At 47.1% G+C, this 25,722-nt stretch overlaps 1 protein-coding gene across 21 annotated transcripts in view; it reads right to left on the reverse strand.

Annotated features, from left to right (window-relative positions):
- Window positions 1-25,722, reverse strand: part of PTPN3 (protein tyrosine phosphatase non-receptor type 3) — a 753,142-nt gene that overhangs the window by 220,828 nt on the left and 506,592 nt on the right. For all 21 annotated transcript variants that reach the window (XR_015878492.1, XR_015878493.1, XR_015878491.1 and 18 more), the window contains one exon: window positions 3,532-3,622. Coding sequence is in view for 18 of the 21 variants with exons in the window: in XM_088473619.1 (XP_088329745.1) it covers window positions 3,532-3,622 (91 nt within the window). In the remaining 3 variants the exon portion in view is untranslated. The remainder of the gene's footprint in view (window positions 1-3,531; window positions 3,623-25,722) is intronic.

The following is a 25,722-nucleotide window of genomic DNA, read 5'->3' on the forward strand; positions in this document are numbered from 1 at the left end:
CAGATATAAACCCAGCAGATGGGAAGGATACAGGGAGTTAAGTAGGGAAATAATAAGATCTACACAGAGAAGGGAGAGGAGCTCCCAATGAACTACACTCCACCATCCAAACTACCAGAAGGCATTTCTACAGGTGGGGAAAGGAGCCTCCAATGACCACACAATACCAATATCCATGAGAGCCAGATACAGAGACAGCTGTAATGAGCAATAGTAACAATGGTACCAGGAAGCAGAGGCATCCATCCAACATGGGTATAAAAGCAGGGGAGAAGTCTGACACACTGAGGGGAGCCGGCTCCAAAATTGTGCCAGAGCTTCCCAGGAGTGCATTGGAAAACCTAAGGATCAAACAGTGGCCATGGCAGTGCTCGAGACCAATGGAGCCTGATTTGACTGTGCCTAAAGGAGGGGAGGCAGAATAGAGTGCTGTGCCTAAAGGAGGGGAGGCAGAATAGAGTGCTGTAGGATGTGTCAGTGGACAGCTGAATAGATCAGGATCTGTTTGAGAGGTGTTTGAGCTGGAGAGTTGCCAACAATGGCTCTCCCTCCGTGGCCATGAGCCCATACCTTCACCTGTCCTCTTTAAAAGTTTTGATACATCTCCCTTAAAATTCTTAACCAAAAAATATGCAGGGAATATAATTTTTTTATTAGGTTTTTAAACAAGGAAATTTTTATATCTTAGCTTCCATAATTGTTTCGTAAGGGAGTCTCAGGATAGCTAGCCCGTCCTCGGTTATAGAATGTAGGGTTGCTATAATATACCTTTAATCAGAAACATTAAACATTTTAAACATTAAATCAGAAACTTAAATTAAACATTTAATCAGAAACTGTGGCTGGCTAACTTCAAGTCTGCATTTCACTTGTTTTTAATCAGCCACAGATCATGTGTAATGTATATGTGTCCCTGACTAAATTAATATTATAATAGAATGGAGTGTTACCGGGATACAGACTGAAGGAAGTCACTGTATCTGAGCACAAAACAAATAAATAACACTCTACCTACCTGCCTAATTAATCTCTTATAGCAAAAGACACAGAAAAAAGGGAAGCTCCATTATATGTAATTCCAGGGGGTGTTTTTAACTGTCTGCGTATCAGTTAACCCATTCTAAAATTTGCCATGGGGTACTGAAGGAGAAAATCTTTACATAACCTTTCATCTGTCAAAGTTTGGATATCAACAACAAATATTGATATGATCTGAATGTCAGCATTCAGAAAGTGAACATGGAGAGGATGTCAACATTAAGAATGTTGACATTAAAAATGTTGGCAATGCGGTTTTCTATAGAATTATCAATAAACCCTAACCGCATCCTAACCAGTCTAACCCTAATATTCTGGGCCAGAATTAGAGGTGGACGCAGTGCCGATGTTTGCTCAGTTAATTGATTAGCTGCTACTGGGCATGCGTTTCCTGGAAACCCCTTTGGTGCATGCTTTCCCCTGAGTGACTCAAGCATAAGAAACAGCTAGGCAATACTATGGGTGTTTCAGGATGGTGACCTGGAATTTCAGTAGGAGAGACTGTGTCTGCTTTAGGCTGGTGCAAGTGTCAAAGGTGAAGATGATGGCGGAATTACAATGTCCACGTGCATTGAAAGTGGGAATCTTAGGGATTTTACACATTATGGTGCTCGCTAGTACACAAGTGGAAGGCTGAAACTAGCGTTTGCATATTACCGATGCTGCAACTGCACAAAAAGTTGAAGTCGCTGAGGCATTAGCATCCACCTCTGAATCATGTTCTCTGTCTGTTAACATTTGAAATGTTGTTAGGGGTCAATCCAATTAGCTGCGAATTGCGAGGTGCTATTTTCTCTTTGAATTTGCACAACAAATTAATTTTGCAATCCAATTGGCAACTCGCATTGAACCAGTCAGACTGAATTCGCATTTTTCCATTCGCACCTCCCTGAGAGTGAGAAATGAAAAGGACAATCTTTATTTTAAGGTTGAAATGTCGGGACACTGTGCTGAACCCCTTGGACACAGGACTAATTAGGCAATTGGAAATTAGCTTAATTAGTCCAATAATTGCATGACATTTTTTGGGTTATAAAAATGTACTCAAATTACCCCAAAATCAACTTTTTCATTAGTTTAAGCACCTCAAATTTAGTTACAGAATTTTTTTGAATTGAAAAATAATTGTTTTATATAGTTTTTTTTACAATTTTTCAAGGTGCCCTCAAAGTACCACAAAATCTCCTTTTTTCCTACTTTTTTTTGCATTTTTAGTTTAATTTATTTTAGATTAAACAAAAACAGTTTGATTTTTATTCTTTTTTTGCATTAATAAAAAAAAGCACAATCAGCCATTTGACACCATTTAAATACCTGCAGTACCTTCCCAATGCCCATAAACAGCCATCTGTATGGTCCTGCTAATGAAATTATACAGTTTGGAAGGACCAGGATTGTCTCCCCACTTTTTTATGCACTTCTCTCACATCTCATTTGGCAGTCAACTGGCACCCCTCTTCTGCGAGGACCGCAAATAGGCATTTTTAGCTGGATTAGAGAGTTCTCGGGAGTGCACAATAGTGCGAAGTCTGCTTGTTTCAAGAAACAAACTCACTACTCGCAATTCGCACCTAATTGGATTGACTCCTTAATCTGTTGAATGCCAACATGCTGAATTATATGTCTACTGTACCTTGTTTAAAGTCAATGGCTTAGTTACTTGCAAACAACATAAAAATGCCTAATTCATGAGATTGCTGTATGCATATGTACTTCTTGTGTTTGTTTTATTGAGTACTGAGTTTTCTAGGACCAACAAAACAAATTGCATGCCATTCTCATATGTGCATATACAAAAACTACAAGGAAGATACCATACTTGCAACTGCAGTGGGCACCAGATGTTAGTAAATTATCGATAAGGTCATTGTCCCTATCCTCATTCTTGTGGCTCATTCCCATTAATTTCCCTCATCCAATCAATATCCTGCTCTCTTGTCATTATCTCTACTACAACTTTTACACTGGATACGTTCAATATCCCGGCACAGGGGATACCGGCCCCAGAATCCCGACACCTGTCAGAATCCCAGTGCTGGAATCCTGAAGGTAAGTAGCGGGGTTTGGGGGGAGGGTTAGGCACTAGGGGGGAGGATAGGTTTAGGCACCAGGGAGGGAGGGTTAGCATAGGGAGAGGGGGAGGGTTAGATTACTAACCAACAAGCGTCGGTATTCAAACCCTGTTGGGATTTTGACTGCTGGGATCCTGAGCATCGGCATCCCATACCCATCCCCTTATACACATCTATAGAAATTCCTCACTTACTATACTGACTGGTTGATGGTTTAGGAAAACATATTGATGGAGGACAAAGGACTCCATGAGTGACTGTGTCTGATTAAAATGGTCATGTGTGTGCAAGCAGCATTGATTGATTTTAGCACTTTTTCAACCATTTTAAATGTTGATGTGTTAAGAACAACAAGATCCAATAATATTGGAAAGTAACTTGCAAACTTAGACACATGATAAACAGAAATACATATACTTACAAGGTAAAACATCTTTATATCTGTTTTTATCCATATTTTGACTTGTCTTCGCACAAGTAATAGCAAGCCCAGGTTTTTTCCGATACAATTGCTGAAAGACAGACAGATACAACAGAAGTAAATACAGACTTTTACATGTCTAATCTTTCAATATTAATTATTTTCAAGGCATGCTGCCGCTTCAGGGGCAAGAAGAGTGTTGGCTGCAAAGGAAGAAATGAACAACAAGAAAAATTGGGGATCCCTTTTTTAGTCATACATTGTTAGTGTTGCTGATCTCTTCCCTGGGGGTGGTGCCAAAGAAGTAGCTCAGGAAGTTTTGGGCAAACCAACATTTGTCCTATACCAAACTGTGGTGCACACAGGGGGAGCTCTGAGTGCCCAGAAACACCCCAATGGACTAAATTAGATTTTTTTAGAGATAAACTCTGCACAGGCAGTGGGTGCGATGGAGCTGCCATGGCTCCACAGACAGAGAGCTCTGATTGGCAGAGCTTCCGGCAAAGGATACAGGTGCAGTATGCAGGTGGCGCTCCTGTGTGTCACAGTCCCTGCTGCACTGTGATTGGCTGGCTGTGAGGGGGCGTGTCAATGCGGCAGTAGTAGGGGGGGTCTCCCAGTCACTGCTCCTGGTGTATCCAGTCATGCTGTGCTGGTGCTTCTATTCTGTTAAGGCAGCAGCTCTTATTGCTGTGGACATCGTTCGGGTGCAGGTGCTCCGAGCCTGGCTCAATTCCAAGTCCTACATCTTCAGCCAGGAGGAGATCACTGGGAGGGAGCTGCTATGCATGCCTAGCAGCAGCAGCAGCTCCGCCGGTGACCCTCCTCCTCGTCCCTTCTCAGTCCTCGGTAAGTATACTGATGTTTATGTGTGTGTATGTATGCTGTATATAAGTATGCTTGTGTGTATATTTATGCTGTGTGTGCATATATGCTGCATGTATGAATGTATGTATGCTGAATGTAAATATGTACATATGTATGTATCTTGTGTGTAAGTATTCTTTGTGTGTATGTACTGTATGCTGTGTGTATGAGTAGGAAAGTATGCTTAAGTGTGTGTATGCTGTGTATGTACAGTACACATGCTTTTGTGTATATATATATATATATATATATATATATATCCAATGAAATCCTGCACTCTCATCAAAAAAGTTCATCCATGGGGTGCTTCCAAGATCAGATTTTTACACTGATGCAATTATATATCCACTGGATTAAAAGTGGATATATATATATATAAATTAATATATAAATATATATATATATATATATATATATAGACACACACATACACAGTATATCTGGGGAGAGTCCTGCACTCACATCTAGAATCTCATAATTTCAGGGTGCACGCCAGGGTCAAATAAATGATCATAATTATATCTTTCCAATTTCCGATGTTTTGGAAGAAGGCACTCACCAATCAACTTATTTTATATCTTTATTATTTCTCATGATAAAAGAACTTTACAGTCCGTGTCTTATGGCCAGGTGTCGATGTTTCAGTTCTATTTAAGAGGAATATACTGCAATATATTTCCAAGGCGCTTCTGTGATAAAGAACCTCCATTGATCAGCTGTGGCTCCAATTAAACCTCTTGTGAAGGTTTTCAACTTAAACAAATCACCAGAAATAAAAAGAGCTGCACAGACCAACTCTAGAAATGCAGCATAAGTGTAATACCACAGAGTAAAAAAAAACATGAATACTGTGTCAAAAGATAAATGACAATCATTGGTTTAATATATCAAAAGATAAATATTTGCTATATTGCTCTAAAATAAAAAAATACAATAGTAACACATAAAATATGAGATATGGTAAGAACTTACCCATGTTATCTCTATTTCTACAAAGTCCATAGGTTTCCACAGGATACTTTGGGGTATATGCGATGGCGGCAGACATCAGGCACCCCAGAGTTACATTTTCAGCCTCTGTGGATGCACTGGGGTCCCTCTCCTATACCCCGCCCCCGAGCCAAGGCATCTCAGTTACGTAACAAGCCATAGGCCAGAGGAGGAGAAGAAAGAGAGAGAAGAAAGTCTGGAACACACAAGAATCACATTCTCACCAGAAGGAGATGGAAAAACCGGTGACCAGAACAAAGCCCATCTGCAGTACAGGTGCGACAGGGCGGGAGTCCTGTGGAACCCTATGGACTTCATAGAAATAGAGATAACAAGGGTAAGCTTACCATATCTCAAATTTTCTACTTCATGGTCCATAGGGTATCCACAGGATACCTTGGGGATGTCAAAAAGCAGTATCCTTTAAGGGTGGGGACACTCCTGTGCAGAAAGGAGAATCCGCCGCCCGAAGGAAGCATCCTGAGAGGCGAAGGTATCAAATGCATAATACCTCACAAAGGTATGGACAGAAGACCACATAAATGCCTTGCAAATCTGAACAACAGAGGTACAACAGTGAGCTGCCAACGAAGGACCCACAGACCGAGTAGAATGGTACAGGAAGGCCCTCATGAATGTAACCCTCAGAAAAATGCCATGCGAATCCACCCTGCCAAACTTTGCTTAGTGGCAGGCGAACCCTTCTTACGGAAACCATTGAGAACAAACAAAGAGTCCAACTTCCGAAATGAACTGGTACGGTCAGCACAAATCCTTAGAGCACGTACCACATCCAAGGAGGCCTCACCAGTTGAGATGTCTGGGGAATTAGAGGCCGGCAATACAATTTCCTCATTAATGCGGAAACTAGCTACCACCTTAGCTAGGAAACCAGGGCGAGTGCGAAGCACCATCTTGTCCCTATTAAAAATGAGAAAGGGAGGGCAACATGAGAGAGCCACCAAATCTGACAGCCCCCAAATCTGTGTTTCTTCTGGCTGAAGCAACGGCCAGAAGAAACACAGGGCCTGATTCAGACCTGCTCATAAGCGCTATGCACTTATGTATGTAGGTCAATTGTTAGGCAGTGCGCATGAGGGGCGTGCGCAACCCCCGGAGCAAGACAGAAATTCTCTCGCTCCATGGCTCGCTACAAACGGGGCGGCTGTCGATGTTGATCGACAGCTCATCCCTGTTTTGTAGGCGGGGAGGGGGGGTTGCTACACAAACGGCCATTTGCGGGAGGCACCACTGACATCACCAGTGATGTCAGTGGAGAGCTTCCTGCTCTGTTAGAGCAGGAAGCTCTCTGGGGCTTGCGATGGATGAGACCCTACCACAAGGGTCTCGCTGCAAGCCCCGATGGTCATGATGGTCGCGACCATCACCTAGCCGCTCGCGAAAGCTGTGGCTGGTCACCCACAGCTTAGCGAGTGGCCAAGAGGCTGGTGTAAAAAAACCACCAGCCCACCCTGATTCAGAGCGAGCGCTTGCTTTTTGCGAGTGCCTCTGAAACAGGCCCACAGCTGTAAGCCATTTGAAATCCAATGAGCCCAGTGGTTCAAATGATGGTCCTTGGAGAGCCTTCAGGACCACAGCCAAATCCCAAAGAGCCACTGGTGGAACAAAGGGAGACTGAAGGCGAAGTTCACCTTGCATAAAGGTGCAGACATCAGAAAGAGTAGCAATCCTATGCAGAAACCACACTGACAGGGCAGAAACTTGCACCTTCAGGGAAGCAAGTCGAAGACAGTAATCTAAGCCCATCTGTAGGAAAGCCAAAACCCTGGATATCCTAAACACCTGAGGATCATAGCCTCTAGGGCCGACACCATTCAAAGAAAGTATGCCACACTATGTGGTAATTTCTTGCAGAAGCAGGCTTCTGAGCTCTGAGCATGGTGTTAACTACAGAGCTGAAAAAAACCCTGGAACTTAATAGGGCTGTCTCAACAGCCACGCCATAAAAGACAGACGACCCAGGTCCAGGTAATGGCAAGGACCTTGAGACAACAGGTCTAGGTCCAGACAATGAGGCAACAGCATCGGAGTGTCTATGGAGAGACTCCGAAGATCTGAGTATCAGTGATATCTGGGCCACGCTGGAGCTATCAACAGGAGCTTACCTCCTTTTTGCTTGAATTTTTGAATCACTAGAGGAAGAAGGGAGAATGTTGGGAAGAGGTACACAAACCGGAAGGTCCACCTGACCGACAGAGCATCTACCAGAAGAGCCTCCGAGTCTCTTGTTCTTGACCCATACACAGGCAGCTTGTTGTTGTGTCGGGAGGCCATGAGGTCTATCTCTGATGAGCTCCCACCCTGGGGCCCCCAGGTGAGAGGGAAGCCTGTGATGCACTGGATTTGGTGGTGTACTTAATGTCCTGTTGAGCAGAGGGTGCTGTGGTTCTAGCACTACCTCTGGAATCACAAGAAATTGTAGGTCCTCCTCTGGAGTGGCCCCTGAATCGTCCGGGGACACGAAAGAACTGAAATGAAGGTCTAGAATAGTGTTTTCTAGGAGGAGGGGCAGCGGATGAAAGATGAGTACCAGTAGCCTGGGAAATCCACGTATCCAGTCCTGGCCTGAATACAACACTTCCTGTGAAAGGTAGAGCTTCCACAACTTTTTGATTCTGCATCCGCCTTTCACTGTCGAAGCCAAAGAGCTCTGCGTGCTAATACCGCCAGGGCTGAAGTTCTAGAGGCAAGATGACAAACATCCCTGGGCGCCTCTCCAAGGTAGGCTGCAGCCTCCCCTATATGTTCTGCTGTCAAGAAAGACGGCCATGCAGGACCTTTGTCCTTCTCCTATATCTTTAATACCTGGCGGATTGCTGAAATCAATGCCTCTATCCCCTGGGACACAAGCTCAGGCTCCTCTTGGAGCTGCTCCTCTGCCGATTCCTGAGTATATTCGCCCTCTTCTATAGTGACCCCATATCCTCCTCCTCTGAGTCATCTGACTGGAGAGCTGAGGGTAACAGTCTATTCTTAGAGACCTAAGGTGAGAGTCCCACGGACTCGGCACAGGACGGTGTCATGGCTTTTGTGATCCCCTCCATTTATTTGGCTAAGGACTGCGCCCATGCCTGTCCATCTAGAAAAGCCAACCTGACAGCCTTACAAGAAGCCTCCAACTCGGTAGACAGATTTGACGTAACAGATGTAAATTGTGCCACCCAAGATGGCAGTAGTAGCATCCATGGTGATTTTTGAGCTTGTTGCTCTGGATCACAATTGTCACACAACAGACAGATGACTGCCCGTGTGTAAACTTTTCTGCACATTTTCTGCAAGTAAATGACTTCTGAGAAGCCTTAGAGCCCCTTCCAGCCATGGTACACAAACACTACACACACAACACAGCTTAGTGGACAGTATTAAAGAGTAGAGACTGAGATCTGTAGAGAGGCAGGAGAAAAGGGCAGATCAGGAGAATCACACTTGCCCTAACAGCATTCTTAGCAGTGCTAAAAATGCTAGGCACAGATAAGCAAGTAACAAATGTGAAAATTAATCTAGTTACTGCATGCTCTAAATGCTCTGCTAACCAGCCTAAACCCCACTGATCACTTACAGAGCCAGGTTAGGCTGTCTCAGTTTCAGCACTGCAGCACAGCTATTAGCAGCAGCAGGAGTGTTAGAGGGATCTCCGTAGCAGGGATCCACGTAATAGCCACCAATATGCATTCTCTGAAGCGCTGGGGCAGTTGGGAGGAAGGAGCAGTGTCCGGAGATAAGCTCCACCCCCGCTATGGTGCCGGTTTTAAATATTGGTGCTATGCTGCTTTCTACAGACCGCTGTTAGAAATCCTGGATTCCCCGCTAAACGGGAAGCCAGGAGCATACTTACAACCTGACGGTGCTGCCGATCGCGGTCAGGCTAGCGGGGAAGCGTGATGCACGCTGCACACGGCGGCATGTGGTACAATCCCCAGAAACAGTGATTTCTATAGCCCATGTGCGAATGGCAAGCAGTTGGGATCGAGTCCCCCGGCAGCGCCAATGGTGTAGACAGGCAGGGGCAGCTGCTGCCTTATCTTTTCCTCAAGTGCAATGTTCTTCTTTTCTCTATAAAACTTTAATATGCCCCAAGGAGAAGTCTGTAAACATGACAAGCTCTCTCGGGCACAATCTAGGGGGGTATAGAAGTGGAGGAGCTAGTCACAGTTCTAAATTGTAAAGTTCCAGCTCCCACTTAACACATGTCTATACCCCACTGTCATGAAGCCTCCAGTGTCCCCTAGTGGATGAAGAAATAAAAATTGATCAGGCCCTTAAAAATGCCTTAACTCACCGTTGGGTGAATGAAGATGAATATGGCTTTTTGAAAGTCGACAAACCAAGATGCTCGATCATCTATACCAGGGGTCTTCAAACCTTTAAGGCAGTGTGAGCCACATTAAAAAATTCTACAAAGCCGAGGGCTACTAAGCTATACTGCGGTATTTAGACTCTGTCCCCTCTTCACACAACAAGACCCATAACTGTCCCTTCTACAATTTTAATTATGTCCTATAACTGCCCCCCTCTGCAGTGCCCTCAGTAGTGCCCCTTATACAGTGCCCCCAGTAGTGGTCCCCCTTATGCAGGCCCCCAGTTGTGATCCCCCTATGCAGTGCTTCTTATACAGTGCCCCCAGTAGTGGTCCTCCCTATGCAGTGCCTGCAGTAGTGGCCCCCTCTATGCAGTGTCCCCAGTAGTAGTCCCCCCTATGCAGTGCCCCCAGTAATGCCCTTTATATAGTGCCCCCAGTAGTAGTCTCCCCATATAGTGACCCCAGTAGTAGTCCTCCCCATGCAGTGCCACCAGTAGAAGTCCCCCCTATGCAGTGCCCCCAGTAGTGGTCCCCTTATGCAGTGCCCCCAGTAGTGCCCTTTATATAGTGCCCCCAGTAGTAATCCCCCCTATGCAGTGCCCCAGTAGTAATCCCCCAATGCAGTGTTCCCAGTAGTGGTCCCCCAATCCAGTGCCCCGAGTAGATGCCCCGCCAGTAATGCTCCCAGTAGTAATCCACCCAGTAGTGCCCCAAGTAGTAGTCCCCCCCCGATGCAGTGCCCCCAGCAGTGCAGGTAAAGACAAGACACATACGTAAAAAAAATTTAAACAAAACACTTACCTGAATCCCCGTTCTGGCTCCTGCTCCCGCCACCGTCCGCTCCTCTGTCCTCCCGGGCCAGCCCACTCTGCATTATGGGAGAGACGTCATGAAGTCTCTCGCATCACCAACTGCGGGAGCCAGAAAATGGTGCTCATGAGTGAGCTCCAGCCTGGCACCTGCAGTGGGCACAGCAGCCAGTGAGAGTCTGTCTGACTCTCATTGGCTGGCTGCCAAAGCAAACACAGCCGCCGGTGGCAGTGTGCTTGTTTCTGTGTGTAGTGCAGACTGCACTCACTGCGGGCTGCACCACAGTAACCATCGGCAGGCCACTGGGAAGAGATCTACTATTGCCAAAGTACACAAGTCCCTGGTTAAACCATTAAGAAGACCAATTATCTTGGCCCAATGTTCCCTGATACAACCACTGGCCATCTTTATAGATAGCAAATTACAATCCCTAGTCCAGAAGTTATTTCCGTGACTTTTTACAACATCTTAAGACGATCAGCACCTTGGATAAAGATATCATTTTAGTCACTATGGATGTCATCTCATTGTACACCGTAATCCCACACTTGGGTCCCAACCAATGAGTGGCCACTACATGTAAAGCAGCCGATGATTGGCTACCGGCCAGTGAGAAATAACAGACGATTTTGGTCATCTGTCATTTCACGAGGTGTAAGTATATGTAACAGCATATACTTAAACATGTTCGGCTTGGTTCGGGCAAGTCATTTTGATGTTTTAACAAAACCCTGGATGCTAAGAGAGCAGCGATGGACGTGAGTATAAAATATGTTTTGCAGGTCATTCCACATGGATTTCTACTTTGGAGAAGAGGACAGACCGGCTGGTATGTGTGCTTGAGGTATGTGTGTAATAAATTTGTACTATCTATCTATTTAACTATTTATTTTACGGTGGAGGTATGTGTGCTGGCCGCCTGCTTGCACTTGTAGTTCAACAAGTGCCAAAGGGCAGGCATGCTAGCACCTGTAGCTCCACTGTCCAAATACAATAGATTACTTCTCATTTACACTTTACCACCCCTCAGTACCCACAGCCCAGAGGTACGGTGGGGAGTCCCGGGCTTAAGATCATGCCTGGGGTTTCAAGAGAGGCGAGACCCCTTTTTAGGAGGGTCTCCACCTACCCTGAGATCCCCAGATTGGCCTGACCGGCTTGGGGTGAGAATGCTTTGGCCCTGGAGACCCGGTAATAGGGTCTCCTGGCTGTGTCATTATACCCTGGTTGGTTTGGGTCTGGTGCTGCTTTTAAATTTAGGGGGACCCCTACGCAATTTTTTCCCCTTATATTTAAAACCAGGACTGGCCATGCAGCCTGTGCTGGTTCCTAAATTACGGTGGAACCTTACTCATGTTGTTCCCCATAATTTACGGAACCAGGACTGGCTGACAAGTCCAGGGCTGGTTATGCTTTGGGGGGACCCTATGTCATTTTTATTTTTAAAAATTAACACTATTTTAACTATTTTCAGGCAGAAACATATACAAATCACAATGATTTGTGTATGTTTCTGCCAAACTCGCAACTCAGGAGGTGGAGAGTTTGAAAAGTCAGTTTGGCAAAGAGTTTGCTGTCATCTCACCCGAGCTTGTCATCCTTATTCTTGGTAAATTTGAGAGATGTATCTTTTAGGTGAAAAGTACTTCCAAATTGTCCCAATGGTGAGTTGTTTCGAGTTTGATGTCTCACCCGAGTTTTACAAGTGAGAAGAGATAAATCTCTCTCTAACTAACCCGACTTTGCCTTTAGTAAATTTGCAAGTTGAAAATAATGCATAAACTCTCCTGAGATTGTCATCTTGACCAATCTCGATTCTTAGTAAATTTACCCCCACGTATCCAAGTTTGCAGTTATACCCAAATGTAATGACTTCCATTCAGACTCCACATTCCTGTTCAGGGCAGCTATTAATGAAGGCAGCTTCATTAATTGTAATAGGCACGCCACCATGTCCCTACTCCGTGGATACAGCCCAGCATCAGCAAGCAGGATGTTGCCATGGTTTCATGGGCCCGATAACAACATGTCAGCATCCAGCACCACCTCAGCACTTCAATAAACAGTTCCACTCTAGAATGCAGGAGGGTGCCATGATAACGCGGGTCTGCCGATACCCACATGACCCGGCACCACGCGCATCAACACTGAAGCCACTTCTGCCCCAGTAGATACTTAAACACAGAGCCAGCAGTGACCCAGTGTACGCGCAGCCCAACGTGTCAGACATGCCGAGATCCGGAGGAGTCAGACCTGATTGCAAGCATTTGTCTCGTAACATGGTCCGCACCACAGAGCTGGAAAACCCCCGGGACCTCAGCATGGCCGTCTCAACAGCCACGCCGTCAAAGACAGCCGAGTCAGGTCCGGGTGAAGGCAAGGACCCTGAGACAGAAGGTCCGATCGTAGCGGCAACCGCAGAGGAATGTCCACGGACAGACCCTGAAGGTCTGAGAACCAGTGCCGTCTGGGCCATGCGGGAGCTATCAACAGGAGCGTCCCTCCTTCCTGTTTGAATTTCCGGATTACCCGTGGAAGAAGGGAGACCGGAGGGAACAGGTATGCGAACCGGAACGTCCACCGGACGGACAGAGCATCCACCAGAGACGCCCCTTCGTCTCTTGTGCGAGACCCGTACACCGGCAACTTGTTGTTGTGCCGGGACGCCATGAGGTCGATTTCTGGAAGACCCCACCTGTCCACCAGTAGTTGAAAAACGTCCGGGTGCAGGGACCATTCCCCCGGATGAACGTCCTGGCGACTTAGAAAGTCCGCCTCCCAATTGAGCACTCCCGGGATGAAGACCGCTGATATGGCCGGAAGATTGCGCTCCGCCCAAACCAGGATCCGAGAGACCTCTACGAGAGCCGCCCGACTGCGAGTTCCTCCTTGCCTGTTTATGTAGGCCACGGTGGTAGCGTTGTCCGACTGGACCTGCACCGGGCGACCCTGGAGAAACCGCTGTGCCTGCTGGAGAGCATTGAAGACCGCACGGAGTTCCAAGATATTGATTGGAAGCTCCGCTTCTGTCGGCGTCCACCTGCCCTGGAACAAGTGTGGACCCGAAACTGCTCCCCAGCCCCGAAGACTGGCGTCCGTTGTCAACAGGACCCAATTTGGAACCCAGAACGGACGTCCCTTGTTGAGGTGGGTCGTCTGTAACCACCACGTAAGGGACAGGCGAACCTCCTGGGTGAGCACAATCGTCTGGGACTTCAGAGACTGAGTCAGCCCGTTCCACTTGGACAGGATCAGGTGCTGCAGAGGTCTGGAGTGAAACTGGGCGTATTCCACCATGTCGAACACCGACACCATGGAGCCCAGTAACCTCATCGCCGAGTGTAAGGACACCCGGCGGCTGTGCAGACAACTGCGCACCCTTGACTGTAAAGCAGAGATCTTGTCCTCCGTCACGAAGATCCTTTGCTGTCCCGAGTCCAATAAGGCTCCAAGATGCAGAATCCTCCGAGACGGGATTAGAGTGGACTTCTGCCAGTTGATTAGCCAGCCGTGCCGTTGCAGCAGTGCAATGGTCAGGTCCAAGTGGCGTAACAGGAGCTCTGGAGATCCTGCCACCAATAACAGGTCGTCCAAATACGGCAACATGCGGACTCCCTGCAGCCGCAGAGAAGCCGCCATGACCGCCATCACCTTGGTGAAAACACGTGGTGCTGTTGCCAGGCCAAAAGGTAACGCCCGAAACTGGAAGTGGTCGCTGCGGATTGCAAACCTGAGGAACTGTTGATGGCGCCAAAGAATAGGGACATGCAGGTAAGCGTCCTGTATGTCCAATGACACCAAGTAGTCCCCAGGTTCCAGCGCCAGAATGATGGACCGTAGGGTCTCCATCCGAAACTTCGGGACCCGCAAAGACTTGTTGAGTGCTTTGAGGTTGAGAATCGGACGATATGACCCATTGGGTTTCTGTACCAAAAATAGATTTGAATAGAAACCCTGGCCCCTCTGGGAGAATGGAACCGCCACTATAACTCCAGCCTGGAGCATAGTGTGCAATACCTTCCGCAGCTCCGTAGCCTTGTTCCGGTCTGATGGGAGACCCGTGGTGAAGAAGCGAGTCGGGGGTCTGTGCCGGAAGGAGAGGGCGTATCCGTGGGAAACCACCTCCAGAACCCAAGTGTCTGTCGTAGTGGTCGACCAACACTGGGCGAACTGTAGCAGGCGGCCTCCCACCCTGGGATCCCCCAAAGGGAGGCCCGGACCGTCAGGCCGCAGGCTTGTCATCTGGCTTGGGGGCCGGACGTCTGGTACTCCATGCCTGCTTCCGGGGCTTGACCGATTTCTTAGGGCCAGCCTGTCGAGGAAACGACTGTGGTTTGGGCCTGCCCTGGGCCCTAGATGACCGAAAGGACGATGGTCCCGAACCAGAAGGAGCAGCGGCCGACGGGAGACAAGCAGATTTGGCTGCCGCCAGCGTGGCCACAATCTTATCCAGATCCGGACCGAAGAGAACTTCTCCGGTAAACGGCAACGCTTCCAGACCTTTCTTGGAATCTGCGTCCGCCTTCCAGGATCGCAGCCACAAGGTGCGACGAGCAGCTACCGCTGCTGAAGAAATTCTAGACACCAGAGTACTAATGTCTAGAGCCGCCTCGTTGATGTAGGTGGCCGAATCACGGAGATTGCCAATCAACTCCGCCTGTTCGGCCGGACAGTCGGATTCAAAAGAAGCCTCTAATGAATCCGCCCAGCGCTCCATCGCTCTGGCAACCCAGCAAATGGCCATAGCCGGCCGTGCTGCCCCCCCTGCAAGGGAATAAGCGGACTTCAGGCAGATTTCTACCTTGCGGTCCGTAGCATCCTTAAGGGAGGACATGGATGGCATCGGCAATGTGGCACTACGGACAAGACGGGTCACGTGAGAATCCACCTGTGGAGGGGATTCCCACTTAGCAAAATAATTATCCGCGAACGGATAAGCCACCGCCAGGCGTCTCTGCGGCTGGTATCTTTTGCCAGGTTGTTTCCACGCCTCCTCTAAATGGTCCACCAACTGACCCGAAAGAGGAAAGACTGTGGCATCGCCCTTCACATCTTTGAAAAAGGCATACTTAGATTTAGCCGCTGGGGGAACTTCGTCCTCAATCACCAAGGCTGTGCGGACCGCCCGAATAAGTCCAGGAATATATACTTTGGACTTAGCATCAGCGTCCTTAGTATGGAGAGGTTCCTGATCGTAAGGATCAAGAATCTCCCCATCATCAGACGTCCCTTCGTCATCCTCATAAGGAGCGGACAGAGACGCCACCGGCCTTTTATGAGGCCGCATCACAGACTCCCCTTGCAACACATCCGACAAGTGCTGTACAGAACTCGTCAGGGAGTTAACCCACGCTGGCTCCTGAGAACCCGGGAGCGGGGAAATAGGGAGACTGTGGGGTACCACCAATTGTCGTGGGAACCCCTGCATGGGTGACGACACCACAGACTGCTGGGACAAACCCCTCGGAGTAAACGCGGGCTGCGGAGCTAACTGGCCCACTAAAGCTGTTAACGCCTGAGCGAAACAAGCCCAGGGCGGCTCCTGTACCGGTGCTGTAACCATAATAGGCCGCGCCATGGACAAACACTGCCGGCAAAGGCCCTCTGCGCTACCCTCCCCGTCCGCTAACGGTACTTTGCACGTGGTACACTGTAGCCGGAGGGGAAAATCACTTTCAGACATGATGGCACCACGTATGTGACCTCTCTCACCAATTAAGTATTTAAATAGGCGAGAGACCACCCTGCAGCACCGCACCGCAAGGGCTTTAGCAGAAGAACAGGGACAGTAATAAAGCTGACAGTTTAGAGAAGAAAAGTTACAGGCAGCAGCGCTAGCACAGTCACATACAATGCAGAGAAATAACAATTCCTGCACTAACAGCGCTGATCACTCAACTACACAGACACAGGGCCTGGTAGGACACAGCGCTGCATACACAGACCTGACCACAGCGGAGGAGAGGTATGCGGGGGGACCCAGACCACGATGCTTCCGTCCAGCGCTTCCAGCAGCGTTCACCATGCGTTCTGGAGAAGATGGCCGCCGAGGAGCAGAGAGGAGGCTGGCCTGGGGGAGGAGCGCTGCCACAGGACCAGTCGGCAGCATGCAGAGAGGGCTGTGTGCAGCGGGGGAGGCGCCGGCTGTGAGACAGGGAAGGCGCGCTCCCCTGGCATGCATTTAACCCCTGGGACGCCGCAGCGCTACCGCTCTGCTGCGGTCCGCTGTCCCAGGGGGTAGTGGAAGCGCAGGTTGGACGCCTGGCTCCACGCTGCAGCCAGTCCCCAGGGAGCCCCCTGCCTGGGGACTAAGGACCATGTGATCAGCGGGGACCCACCGCGGGACCCCGCTGCTTACCTCTGTCCCCCTTGAATCCGGCCATGGTCCGGAGCATCTGGGGTCACCGCTAGCTGTGACCCCAGACGCCCACCAGCATCCCCGGATCAGTACCGGCGTTCTGGTACCGGCGGGGTGTAGGGAAGACAGCATGGACGTCAGGACTGACTGTCCATGCTGTTCATCCAGATGTGCAGCCACAGCTGCATGAAGAATAAGCTTCAGGGGCTCTTCTAGCCCCCACTCCAACAGGTGCACCCGACTCCGGCCGGGCACCAAACTAAACTGAGGTGCCTTGGCCCGGGGGCGGGGTATAGGAGGGGGACCTAGTGCATCCTGGGAGGCTGAAAGCTTAACTCTTTGGTGCCCTGCGACTGACGTCACACCTATACCCCCCAAGGTATCCTGTGGATACCCTATGGACCCTGAAGTAGAAAATCCAATTGCTGGGGTGTACCTTGACAAAGGTCCATGGCTAGGACCGAAACGTCGGAGCTTTACTATGATGCTGTAAAAACTTTTTTAAAAAGATGAAATAAAAACTCATTTTAGAAGACTGGTGAGTGCACCCCCTTTGTTCATTTTATATATATATATATATATATATATATATATATATATATATATATATATATATAGGAAACCCCCTCTTAAAATTCCTGTGTTTGCCACTTCCAAAGAAGGTGCATGATGTCAAGTGATCAGACCACGTTCCCTGTACAGCAAGGCCGCATTAAAGTCACATCCTGGGGCCTGACCGCTGTGAGAGAAGACTTTCTGCTGCTTTCCAATTAAAAGTAAATATGTAACATATATAAAATCCATGTACCTGTCTCCCACATGATCATAAGTTCCTCCTTAAAATTGTTAGCCTGGCATTGCTTACAGATGCTCCTGTATACTTACTTGTGACTTGTTCCAGAATTTTATTACCAGGAGCTATAGCAATCTGAAGCTGCCTCGACATATTCATCCTGCTGCAGAGATCTTTTTTTTATATACAAAAGTTTTTTATTGGGGATGACCAATCAAAATAATTCAAACATGGTCAGCAGAACAACAGTAGTAATGGGTAAAATTATCATACAGTATATCAAAATATAAATTTATATGAAAAATATATTGAGTAACAAATCAAAAACATTATAAAAAAATTGTTAACATAAAAAAATATACATTTGAAATAAAATAGAGATTAAACATCTAAAAGGTTGTCCCATTTTCTTAGTTTTAATTCAAATAAAAATAAAAAAACAAAACAGAAAATCTGAAACTTAGTAAAATTAAAAAGGGGTGGGTGAAGAGAAAAAAAAGATATATATTGTAGATAAAGATATCACCAGAGCCCAGGAATAGTTCATTATTGTGCAAAATACCAAGGGGACCAAGGGCCTGATTCAGAGCCAGACGCTCTGACCAGAGCGCTCGCTCTGAATCAGGGCCACCTAGCTTAAAATGGAGCGGCCTCCTGGCCGCTCGCATAGCTGTGGGTGACCACCCACAGCTTATGCGAGCGGCCAAAAAGATGGTCAAGACCATCGCGACCCTTGTGGTAGGGTCTCGTCTGCCGCAAGCCCGGAGTGCTTTTGGCTCTATCAGAGCCAAAAACACTCCCACTGACATCACTAGTGATGTCAGTGGGGCCGGACCCAGATGGTAGGCGTTCCCATGGGAACACCTCCATCTGGGCAGCCACGCCCCCAGCACACCCACCAAAGGGGGCGTGCAGTCACTCACCATCGACAGCATGCCCCCTTTGGTGCGAGACCCCGAGCGACGGTTTCCCCGTCACTTGTCGGGTTTCGCGCATGCGCACGACGGAGGCACCGCTGTCGTGCGCATGCGCATTTGGGTAATATCGACCCGCTTGCGAGCGTACAGCGCTCGCGAGCAGCTCTGAATGAGACCCCAAGTACCATGAAATTTAGCAACCTCATTGTTTTGTAGGCTAGTGATACATTCCATAGAAGCTATAAAATTGATTTTTGAGACCAAGGCTGCTCTCGTGGGGGTGAGGCAACATTTACATTGTTTAGCAATAAGGGATTTAGCAGCATTGCAAATATGGGCAACTAATTTGTCCTGAGATTTAGATTACCCAGGGATCGGGGTGCATAACAGAGCCACAGCAGGTTCAAGATTAATTTGCAGGACCCAGAGTTTTTGTAAACAAACTACAAACCATGTTCCAAAAACGACGAATTGAAGGGCATGTTCACCATATGCGATAGAAGGTCCCCTCTTCCCCACACAGTCTCCAACATTGATTAGATGTCACAGCAAACAGAGGGCCTGATTCAGAGCTGAACGCTCTGACAGAGCGCTCGCTATGAATCAGGGCCCTCCTACCTGTTTTTGGAGCGTCCTCATGGACGCTCACATAGCTGTGGGTTACCACCCACAACTTATACGAGCGTCCATGATGATGGTCGCGATGGTCAAAGACCATCGCGACCATCGGGCTTGCAACGAGACCCTGCGGTAAGGTCTCGCTGCCGCAAGCCCAGGAGTGATTTTGGCTCTATCAGAGCCAAAATCACTCCCACTGACATCATTACTGATGTCAGTGGGGCCAGGACTCAGACGGTAGGCGTTCCCATGGGAACGCCTCCGTCTGGCCGCCGCGCTCCCGGAACGTCCACCAAAGGGGGCGTGCTGTCAGTCACCATCGACAGCACGCCCCCTTTGGTGCGAGACCCCGAGCGACGTATTTCTCGTCACTCGGCGGGTCTCGCGCATGCGCACGACGGAGCTGCCTCCGTCGTGCGCATGTGCATTCTCACAACATCAACCCGCTAGCGCCATTTTGCAACTGGCCGCTGAGCGCCATTTTAGCGAATCTCACACATAAGTACATACGGCGATGCTATTATTTAGCGTAGTGTGATTCCCACGCAATAGAAAGATGTTAAAAGTTCTCATTATATAAATATAGACAGTCACTAAAAAATATAATATGATCAACCCTGCAAAACACATACCATGGTGTACTCCACAAAACACGTAGTCACACAACGCTAACTCGCGTCTTATCTTAGTACCCCAATACTTACACACTGCACACTTACATAAAAAGATTCCCTAGCATTCCCTATTCCCTAGCATTAAGGTTAATATTTAAGGTTTTATTCATTATCAGTAATGTTGTGAAATACATGTTATTTGATATCTAAGGTTTAGTGCATGATAAGCAGACCGTGTTTGGTGTCACTCTAAACCACTGTGTCTTTGCAGATTTCCGGTTCCATCGGTGAAGAAATCGCAACATGTGTCTGCAAATTATGGATCATAGAGAGTTAGGCATTAAAATGTATCCTGTAATGCAGCCATTTTAGATTGGTTATGCAGCTGGAAAATGGACACAAAGAGCTGTTGGAGGCTGGAATGTGACCATATGAATTGACCTATGAACTGTACTGTAACAGAAGAACCAGGAAGAAGAACCAAGAGAATCATGCCAAACTGTTCTATTGTATTGTCTATCTCTGTAAGAGTATATATGCAGGCTCTCTGAAACTAGATGCTAGTCATCTTGCTTTGCTGTTGACTGAGGTTTCATCTTTAATGCCAGGATCTGGATCCAGAGCACGTGCGTATGTACCGACTGTACCTTGTGACTTTATAATTTGTTTGAGCTAATTTTAATTTTGATCACAGCGTGTAACTATCTGCTTTTATGTTGAATAATAACTTTTTGTGCTTTGGAACCACAATCAAAGTCTGAAAGCAATTATTTCTTTTGCGAATCATAACGCTAAATAGCGACAATTTTAGAGTGTATAGATAGATAGGAATTGATAGTTGGGGGCTCGCAGTGTGAAATCACGCTACCGGTCACATGGTAACACTCGGTCAGCGATCTCTCAGCAAAAGGGTGGAGGTGCCATTAGCAGGAAAGAACGCAATTGTGCTTTCGAATACCTGCTACCACTTTGTTGCTGAGAGCCCGCTACCCGTTATTGTGTGAGTTCAAGGAGTGCTGATTAGAATTCAGGGACAAGGAAGGAAAAAGTTTGCTTTCCTTCGTTGATAGAATTTCATGTTAAAAGGGGAAGCCGCACAATAGCGTAAGGGTAATATTACGTTTTGTGTATCAGTTGCATTATTGTGTATGCGACTACTCACACAATAGCATATACGTATTTCCTGTATTGCTGCCATGTGTTTTAAACAAAGCCATTGAGATTGCATTGTGATATTGATAGAGTGATAGCATTGTTGTAAATATCTTAGTCAGTGCTGCTAAAATCTGGGAGAACGTTTATTTTTCTGCACAGGAAAAAAGTGTGTAACAGTGAACATAGGGGTAACATGTTCCCTAGTTAAGGGGATCGTAGGACCCTTAAGTGCTAGGTGCCTGGTGTCGGCCTAGTGGCTCGGTAGTAGATACCGCAGTCTATACACATAAGCAGGTGTAGTTGTTGTTTTTGTTGTAGGTATTGGCTCTCAGTGTGATTGCAGCATTCAGTGATCAATTAGGGTTATTGGGCATTGTGATTGAACCGCACAGTTGTGGCAAATTGTGATTGTGAACTGAGCAGAGGGCGGACAAAATCACTGAGAAAGGGTTGTGTTATTGGAATACCTAAATGCTAGCAGTGAAAGGTAGTCAAAAATGGATTATGTACGTGGAAGCAGCCTGGTTATTCTTCCATAGGTGTGTGGGCGCATCCGGTTAATATCGTCCACAGGTAAGTGAAAGTAGCCTTGACGTTCTTTCACCGATCTAAATCTCTATTGAAAAGTTTAGCATTATTTTCCCAAGATGGGAGCCAAACAAACGGTTGAGATGTTAGATGATGTGCTGCTGTTGGAAGCGCCGCTTGGGTCGGCACGGCATATTATGCATACTGGGTACGGTGCTTATGCAACTAGGTACTGTGATGTATGGTTTAAGATGACGAGGAAAAGTGTGAAACCGTTTCCCAGAATTGGCAGCTTTGATAAGCAGGTATTGAACAATATACAAGATAGCATCTGTATGGTGCACTCTCGAATGAAAAAGATAAAGTATAATGATTGTTTAAAGCTATGGCAGCATGAGGGTGATACGTGGCTTAAGGGTGTGCATGCGACGCAAACCAGCGTTGCGTGCACGATGCAGGGGAGTGCACACGCGGTGCTAAACTGCGGTGTGTGCGTGCCGCGAAATAGCACGCACGCACAGCAAGGTAGCGTCGCGGAAGGTAATGTCAGTAGTTCACGCGCACCACCACCGCCCTATGCGGATGGGGGTGGAGGTACAGTCAATGTAAAAACTCATAAAAATGTAACATGTAACTTTTACCCTCTCTTGAGTAATCACAAGGAAAATGTTTCTGATGCAGATGATGAACCTGTTGTTATGTCTGCCATTTCCCATGCTGTACACATGTTAGATGCTCCATCACAACAAGAACGAGTGGTGGCCCCATCTTCATCAGTGGTAGTACAGGAAGTGTTAACATCCACTGCACCCATAGAGGAATTTATTAACCCTATATGTAGCAGCAATAGGCTAAATCTCCAGCCAGGCAACACGGTCAAAGGTAACAGTGTGGCTGGTATCCATCCCATCCGGACAATAACTGTTCCCAATAAGAATCCGGATGCGAATGATGTGGTGCCCACAAGGGATGTAGCAATGCATTGTTCTTGGACAAGAGCAGAATTGATTCCATAATGAATGATTTCCCTAACCCTAAGAAGGAATTAGCAAAATGCCAAAAATTTTTGAAAAATTTGGGTAATGCTCACGAGCCAACCAATAAGGATTGGCGAGTGGTGTTAAGGGCGTGTCTTCCACACAATACCGATGTGAAAAAGTTTATCACGGATTGCGTGTTGGAGGGAGATGGTCCTTTAACAGACGAGGGTAACCAAGGTAACATTACCCGCATAATAACTCAATTGGGTGTATATTTTCCAGTAGTAGTTAACTGGAGTAAAATTTTCACCATAAAACAAAAAGAGAGTGAATCTGCAGAGGATTACTGTACCCAGTACACTGGGATAGAAGATATTAAAGATAGCACTCACCATAGGGAAATGGTCATCACGGTACTTATGGATGGTCTTAAAGACAATCTAAAGACCCAAGTCCAGACCTCTCTACCTGGCTGGAGGGGAGTTACTGCTATTGAGCATGATAAAAACATCCACAAAAAGAGAGATACCCAGAGCGAGAAGCTAATGGCTGTTAGTATTCAAGCTCTAGAAGGAATGAATGTAACATCACAGCCACCAGACACACATACACCTGCACAGCTAAATGCCCTCACAAATCCTGTTCAGCCACAAACACAGCCCTTCCCCACTTATCACACACAAAACCCATACTATCCACAACAACCATATTACCCTCAAAATCCCTACCCACAATCTTTCCCTACTAGTCAACTCACGCAGCAACCCTTTCACCCACCCCATTCACAAAGATGCTTTAACTGCAACCAAGTGAGACATGTAAGTAGGAACTGTAAGGTGAAGAAGGTAGGAACCCCTAACCAGGGAGTACCTGGATATCCACATAAGGGATATACAAAGAGTGCAGGAAATTTCCCACAGTCACCAGCTCCAACTGTGGCCTTAAATGCTGTACTGGAGAATGAGAGTCAACGATAGGGGTCAGATCATACCTGTAGTCTACAGATAGTCAGGTTAACTGGAAGTATTAGGGAAGAACCAGTGATGATGGTTGATGTAGCTGGTAGTAAACATCCTTTTCTTGTAGACACAGGGGCGACCAGATCAGTGATAAAATCTTCAGCTAATTTACAGGTGACCAACGAGACAGTACCAGCAATGGGTGTAATGGGCAAAGTGCAACATTATCCTTTAACCAAATCCACAGAGGTTACTATTGGGCCATTGCATACCAGGCATTCTTTTCTCCTGGCAGCAGCGGCTCCTACTAACCTACTGGGAAGGGATTTGTTATGTAAGATGGGATATGTCCTATATTGTACCCCTGATGGTATATTCTTAGATATCCCAGAGAGAGTGGCACACGAGGTGAGGGATATATTGGACACTTCCCAAAGGTTAATGTATCACTCTACCGGTTCAGGTAAAAATCCATCTCAGGTAGATCAAATGTTATCCCAAATTCCAGATTCACTTCGGACCAAGGATGGACAGGACACTGGATTAATGGCAAATGTAGCTCCCGTAATGGCAAATCTAAAAAGTGGTAGGCAAGCTCCAAAAATTCCCCAGTACTCGTTAAAACAGGAGGTAGAGATAGGGGTTTATCCCATAATTGATTGAATATTACAGCAGGGAATTTTAGACCATACAGCAAGTGTAGCTAACAGTCCCATCTTCCCTGTGAAGAAAAGTGGTGGGAGGGGTTACAGGCTGGTACAATACCGTAGAGGGGTTGATAAGGTAGTAGAGAGCCAATTTCCTGTAGTGCCAAATCCAGCTGTCATTCTTATGCAGATCCCACCAAATGCAACCCATTTCACTGTCATTGACCTCTGTTCTGCTTTCTTCTCTGTCCCTCTTCATCCTGACTGTCAGTACATATTCGCTTTTACATAGAGGGGTGTACAATACACATGAAGATGATTGCCCCATATACAGCCCCTGTATCTTCTCCCAGGCCTTACATGACTGTTTACAATCTTTTCAACCTGCCAATGGATCTGTTCTAATACAATATGTGGACGATTTATTGTTATTTATTGTTATGCTCTGATTCATTTATGTCATGTTTAAATGATACTAAACTTTTGTTGCTTCATCTCTCGCAAACAGGACACAAGGTTGCTAAGGAAAAACTACAGCCATGCCAGACCAGGGTTAAATACTTGGGACATTGCCTAACTCAGGGGTTACGACATCTGACAAATGACAGAATCCAAGCCATACAGACCATGACGCTGCCGCAGAACCAACAGGAAATCCGTACCTTCTTGGGAATGTGTGGATACTGCAGAATGTGGATCCCAGGTTTTTCTATTTTGGCCTTGCCATTACAGGACTTAGGACCTCATTCAGAGGCGGTCGCATGGAGCGATTGGTCGTAGTGAGCGATGTTCTTTTCAACTGCGCATGCGTGCACATGGCAAGCCTGTCTTTCCGACCGCAATCCTCTTAGTCACTATGAGGTCATAGCTGAGATTGACATTTCATGCCGTTTTTGGGTGGTTACAGGGGAAGGTGCTTGTGAACGGGGGTGTGGTGGTGCGGACGCAGGCGTGGTTGACCTCAAAAAGGGCGTTTTAAGGGCGTGCATATGTTAATGAACGAGTCATCACACACGTCATCTAGTTGCAATAACGATGCTACTGCTCGTAGTGCTAAAGGTAGCCCAGGGTCTACCTTAACCATTGCGAGTGCAGGTGATGGTTTCTGCCTCAACCGATGTCTGTAGGCAATTAACCCTGTAACAGATGTTAATCGTGCTGATGTAGGTTGGCGCCTGCGACCAACTCTAAATTAGGTCGTAGAGATAGGAGGTGTGCTTTCATTGTTGTGGGTGTTTCCATGCTTACGATGTGCGTTGCGACTGAGCACTCGTTTTGCATATTCTCAATCACTTTGGGTGCTACCGATCGCTCCCGAGTGACCGCCTCTGAATGAGGTCCTTAGTCTCTTCCTCAAAGCCTGATTGTGTCATACACATAGAGGAAACAGAGCAGGCTTTCCTTAACCTTAAGCATAGTCTGCACCTGCATTGGGAATAGCTGAATACGAAAAACCTTTTGAGTTGTATTGTACGGAAGCTAATGGTTGTGCAGCAGGTGTCCTCACACAAAAACATGGTGATGCCAGTAGGCCCGTAGCATACTACAGTGCACAATTGGACACTGTGGCAAGATCACTCCTAACGTGTTTAAGAAGTGTAGCAGCAACTGCTCTATTGGTCAGTAAGAGTGAG

This window comes from Taudactylus pleione, unplaced genomic scaffold (assembly GCF_031769625.1).
Source record: "Taudactylus pleione unplaced genomic scaffold, aTauple2 ptg000137l, whole genome shotgun sequence".
Classification (NCBI taxonomy): Eukaryota; Metazoa; Chordata; class Amphibia; order Anura; family Myobatrachidae; genus Taudactylus; species Taudactylus pleione.